Raw genomic sequence first — 6,000 nt, forward strand, 5'->3', positions numbered from 1 at the left:
CAAAAAATGGAACATAAACGGAAGAAAAAAAAAGTTTTTGTGCAAGAGGCCTTACATGGGACTGTATATTGGAGGCGTCTGTGGGAGGGAGTGATCTTATTTACATGGGATGTATGTCGGAGGGGCCTGGGGGAGGCAGTGATGTTATTTACATGGGACTGTATGTTGAAGGTGGATGGTGGGGGGAATGTTATTTACATGGGACTGAATGTTAAGGGTGTGATGTTTACATGGGATTGCATGTTGGAGGGGGTAATATTATTTACTTGGGACTGTATGTCAAAGGTGGCTGGGGAGGAGGGATGTTATTTACATGGGACTGTATTTTGGAGGGCTGGAGAGATGGTGTGATGTTATTCACATGGGACTCTATGGCGGAGGGAGGGAAATAGTGTTATTTACATGGAACTGTATGTTGGAGGGGCCGAAGGCAGGGGAGTGATGTTATTTACATAGGACTGTATTTTGGAGGGGGCAGGAGAGATGGTGTGATGGTATTTACATGGGACTGTATGGTGGAGGGAGGAATATAACTACAGGGGGGCACTGCAAATCCAGGGGACATTATAGACGTTCCTATTACTACCGGGGGATCTATAGAAGTGACTTATAGATCTGCCTTATTATTACTAAGAGTACTGAGTGGTCTGTAGAAAGCTTTATTACCACTTGGGGAATAGGGGGCCTTATTTGTACTGGGGACTCTGTGAGGGTATTATTAATACTGGAGGGCTCTTCTACTAATGGGGCACTCTTGAGGAGCGTTATCATGGTTGGGGGCACTGTAGGGGGCAATATTACTAATGGAGACATTCTAGAAGAAAATTACTATTGGTGGGACTATAAGGAGCACTATTACTATGGGGGCACTCATTCATCTTCAGGATAGTAATTGGGGGTATTGGGGGGGGGGGCACAGCAAGCAGCAGGATAACAGTGTGGGGACTCCAGGTTGAGAGATGATGATAGAAATATGAGGAAACTAAGATGTCTGTGTGGCACGCTCTGCAGAGAGGAGGCGGCTGAGAGAAGTTGTATGGACCAAATGGAGAAGATGATGACCGAGATCTACATCGGAGGAGGCTTAACCTGGAGCCCCTGGATGTGACAGGTATGTGCTGCTGTATACCAAGTACAGCAAAATGTGGTGTGTGGGGGAGGGGGGGGGCGACTTAGAGAACTGGGGCATATTTATTGGGGCTTGGGCCCCGGATCTTTTGAGACCCTAGCAACGCCTCTGATTAGTTTTACTGAATGGGAATAATCTGTGGGTGGATTCCGCAGTAGAGGAAACTGCAAACCATAGGAGAATTCCAAAGATCAGCCTTGGAGATCTGCCATGGTCCCACAATAAACTTACATAGCAAAATGACATGCTGTGTGAAAATGCGCTTAAGGCCTCACGCAGAACCGTACCTGTTCTGCAGTACCCAAATTGTGGGTGAGATCACACATGCCATCCGCATTATTTTCTACAGTCCCATTTAGTGCAATTTGTGGATATATTCTATCTTTTGTGGAACACAAGGGTGATGCTTGTGCTTTCCACATCTGTATGTCTGTTACACAAAAAGATAGCACATGTCCTATACTTGGCCGCAAAATGCAAAGGGCCCACTGAAATCAATGGGTCCGTGAAATACATACAGTCGTGTGCATGAAGCCTAAGGGTGAGTACACACATCAAATAACATTTTAGCATAAAATTTACATGAAAGTTCACACCATAAACTGCTAAGAAGTTCTACTGTGTTACATGCAGATTTCAATGCAGGTTTTGATGCAAATGAATCTGTGGATTTCATCAATTCAAGTGCATTGAAATCTGCTGCCAAAATTCATGATCTTTGTGAGTAATAGTTTTTTTAAAGATATAAAAATGTCATAAGGTTTGGCTAACAGGAGCGATGAAAGAATACAGCGGACTCCCCCAACCCCCAGAGGTGACTGACTGGGCAGCTGCGGATACGTGAGGCATATTCAGCAATTTTGGCTAACTTGGATACAGACCTGTAGCTGTAATAACACTAATACTGAGCATATCCGACTGACGGATATACTGTACTTACTGTATTACAGAAAAGGTGATAGTGAAATAGCACATAACCATTGTACTTACAGCGTTCCTTCAGATGCCCCCAGGATCTGCAATAAAATCAAACCCACACAAAAGGTCCTAGTCCAGGACATGATTGTGCAGGTGGAGAGTGTTGTAGAGTAGGATTGCTGGGTGCAGTGGAGTCAATTCAGATCAGACGTTGTGAAGTAACAGGAACTGGGTTTATTGGAACATGCGTGCAATGACAGAAGGTCACCTTACATGGTGAATGGTAAAGGCTAAATCCCATGAACGGGAAGGACCTTCTGATGTCAAGGAGGCACGTGACATACTGAAATCACGAAACCGCAAAGCGGACGCATCCTCATTCAGAGTGATGGTGTCAGAAGTGAGAAGAGAGCAGAACCAGTGCCTGTCTTTACCACAGGTATTTACACTGGATGCTCTTGACTACCTGTCTTTACCACAGGTATTTACACTGGATGCTCTTGACTACCTGTCTTTACCACAGGTATTTAGACTGGATGTTCTTGACTACCTGTCTTTACCACAGGTATTTAGACTGGATGCTCTTGACTGCTGGCGGTGGGGGGAGGGGGAAGAACTTGGCAGAGGGAGCCCGTCTTTATCACATGTATTTACACATAGGTATTTACACTGGGGGAACAGGAGGGATTATAGTGGAAAACTGTGTGTGTGTGTGTGTGTGTGTGTGTGTGTGTGTGTGTGTGTGTGTGGAGGGGGGTGAACATGGCCTGAAAATGTATGTGGGGGGGGTGAACATGACCTGAAAATGTGTGGGGGGGTGAACATGGCGGGAAAATGTGTGTGTGGGGGGGTGAACATGACCTGAAAATGAAGGGGGTGGTTATGAACATGGTGGGAAAATGTATGTGTGTGAGGGTGAACATGGAGGGGGAAATACATAGCTCTTTTAGAATAGGACAGTTTTCTCAGATGGGAAGCATGTCCCGTCAACAGGGCTGGCTCCAGGTTCATGTGGGCCTTTGGGCGATAAATCCAAGTGGGCCCCCTTGAGGCATTTTTTTACATTTACATGTCCCCCTGTGGCTCCCTCACAGTATAATGACCCCCTGTGGCTCCCTTACAGTATAATGACCCCCAGTGGCCACAATACAGTATAATAACCCTCTAATGCCCCCTCCTACACACAGTATAATGACCCCACAGTGGCCCTCCATTCAGAATAATAACCCCCAGTCACCCCCACACTGGGAGTTATACTGTATAGGGATCATTATACAAAATGGGGGCACTGGGGGTCAATATACTGTGTAAGGGGCCTGCACAATCTAATGATCCCCTAGTGGCCCCCTCACATACCTATCATTGCTGGAGCCCATGGGAGCCGACGGTCCTGTCATTCACCAACCTCCTCTCCTCTGGCCCACTGCAGCAGTGAGACACATGTCACAACGTCACCGCTGGGCCGGGCCTGGAGGAGAGAAGGAGCTGTGCAGTGATGTAGCTAGAACTGACTGGTCCCCACAGAAAATTTTAGCAGCCCCCCTCCCAGTGTGTTCACGTCATGTTTTTCATATTGGTTTTATGTATACAATGTGCAGCACTCCAGGCATATGTTAATGTATATATTTTTGTCAAAAATGTCATGTGAACCCAGTCCTAGTGTCAGAATAAGCCCCAGTAGACAGCGGAGGGGAGGCCACCATGTACTGACAGAGTGCTGCCTGGTCCTGGTGGTCAGGGGTGAGGACTGTGTCCCAAGGATCATTTATCTACTGGGAAATACAAGGCACAGTATAATACACTAGAATCTATAAGATATGAAGAGATTAGCCCTACCCCCGAATAATAATACAAATAGGGGGCATTTATTATACAGAAATACGTCTATGTTAGGCGTATTTTTTAAACAAATTGTGGAGCAAAGGTCCTTAGCACCGCAATTTGCATATTTTTCCTGTTCATGCATCAGGTCTAATAAAGGTGTTGTGGGCAGGGAAAGGGATGCAGTTATGGCCATCCAGTTATTGGATACCACCGCCATACAGTGATAACACCGCCATAGGGGCACTGTACAGGGTGTGTTAAGAGGGCACAATGCAGGGTATAAATGGACACAGTACAAGGTAAGGGGCACAGTACAGGGTGGGGGGCACAGTCACATGACCCTGTGACATTAGAAGGTTGAGATGCCCCCATAATAACAGGCATAGTAGTGAGACAGGGGCATCGGGGCCCTGGATGCACAGGAAGGGTGGACACAGCAAGTAGGTGGAAGGGGCCCTGAGGGGGATTCATATAAGAAGTAGGGGCAGGAGGTCTGTGCAGGGCAGCAATAGGAGACAGGAAGGTGCAAGCTGCAGTCTCTCTCCTCAGACAGCACGCTGCAGTCTCTCTCCTCAGACAGCACGCTGCAGTCTCTCGCCTCAGACAGCACTCTGCAGTCTCTCTCCTCAGACAGCACTCTGCAGTCCTCTCGCCTCAGACAGCACGCTGCCAGTCTCTCTCCTCAGACAGCACTCTGCAGTCTCTCTCCTCAGACAGCACGCTGCAGTCTCTCTCCTCAGACAGCACGCTGCAGTCTCTCTCCTCAGACAGCACGCTGCAGTCCCTCGCCTCAGACAGCACGCTGCAGTCTCTCTCCTACAGACAGCACGCTGCAGTCTCTCTCCTCAGACAGCACGCTGCAGTCTCTCTCCTCAGACAGCACGCTGCAGTCTCTCTCCTCAGACAGCACGCTGCAGTCTCTCTCCTCAGACTGCACGCTGCAGTCTCTCTCCTCAGACAGCACGCTGCAGTCTCTCTCCTCAGACAGCACGCTGCAGTCTCTCGCCTCAGACAGCAGTCTGTGTAGAGGGGGGGTGTCTGAGTCTATCATATCATGCTTAGTAAATCCATGATTTCTACCTCACTGAACTTTATATCAGACCTCAGTTTCCACTCATCTTACCTCACACCACTGCCAAAGTTAATGTAAAATGGCTGCCAAGACCAATGAAAGAAAAATCTTACAGCAGGAAGCATGGAAAGAATATTCAGCCACAGTGACCCCTGTGGTGGGATGACTATTGCACACATAACTTAACGAGAACTTGCAGCAAGTTTGCAAAAGCAGGTTAATCTAGAGATTTGCAGAGCAGACTTGCTGCAAGTTTGCAACATACTTGTGAAGCTTGGCAAGTCTGGCAATAGCTTAGCAAGTCATTTTCAAACTTGCAGCACAATTACTTGCTATCTGGGTGTGTGTGTGGGGGGTGAACATGGGGGGGAATGTGTGGGTGGGGGGTGAACATGGGGGGAAATGTGTGTGTGGGGGGTGAACATGGCAGGGAATGTGTGTGTGTGGGGGTGAACATGGGGGGGGAATGTGTGTGTGGGGGTGAACATGGGGGAAGTGTGTGGGGGGTGAACATGGGGGGAGTGTGTGGGGGGGTGAACATGGGGGGGTGTGTGTGTGTGGGGTGTACATGGGGGAGCGTGTGTGTGGGGTGAACATGGGGAAAGTGTGTGTGTGTGGGGTGAACATGGGGGGGAGTGTGTGTGGGGTGAACATGGGGGGGAGTGTGTGTGTGTGGGGTGAACATGGGGGGGGAGCGTGTGTGTGTGTGTGTGGGGGTGAACATGGGGGGGGAGCGTGTGTGTGTGGGGTGAACATGGGGGGGAGCGTGTGTGTGTGGGGTGAACATGGGGGGGAGTGTGTGTGTGTGGGGATGAACATGGGAGGGGAGATCATGGGGGGAAATGTGTGTGAGTGGGGGGGAAGTGTGTGGGGGGAAATGGGCATGTGTGGGGGGTGAACATGGGGGAAGTGTGTGTGTGGGGCGGTGAACATATTGGGGAAAATGTGTGTGTGCGGTGAACATGGGGGGAACTGTGCGTGTGTGTGAGGGGGTGAACATGTGGGAGGGGTGTGTGGGGGAAGTGTTTGTGTGGAGGTGAACATGGGGGGAAAGTGT

General features: G+C 49.0%; 1 protein-coding gene across 1 annotated transcript in view; it reads right to left on the minus strand.

The window, feature by feature from the left end:
• Nucleotides 1–2,222, minus strand: part of LOC122942209 (alpha-2-macroglobulin-like protein 1) — a 288,592-nt gene extending 286,370 nt beyond the window's left edge. The window contains exon 1 of the mRNA XM_044299708.1: nucleotides 2,120–2,222. Within this exon, the coding sequence (XP_044155643.1) occupies nucleotides 2,120–2,190 (71 nt within the window). The 5' untranslated portion in view covers nucleotides 2,191–2,222. The remainder of the gene's footprint in view (nucleotides 1–2,119) is intronic.
• Nucleotides 2,223–6,000: the final 3,778 nt, after the last annotated feature.

Source organism: Bufo gargarizans, chromosome 6 (genome assembly GCF_014858855.1).
Source record: "Bufo gargarizans isolate SCDJY-AF-19 chromosome 6, ASM1485885v1, whole genome shotgun sequence".
NCBI lineage: Eukaryota > Metazoa > Chordata > Amphibia > Anura > Bufonidae > Bufo > Bufo gargarizans.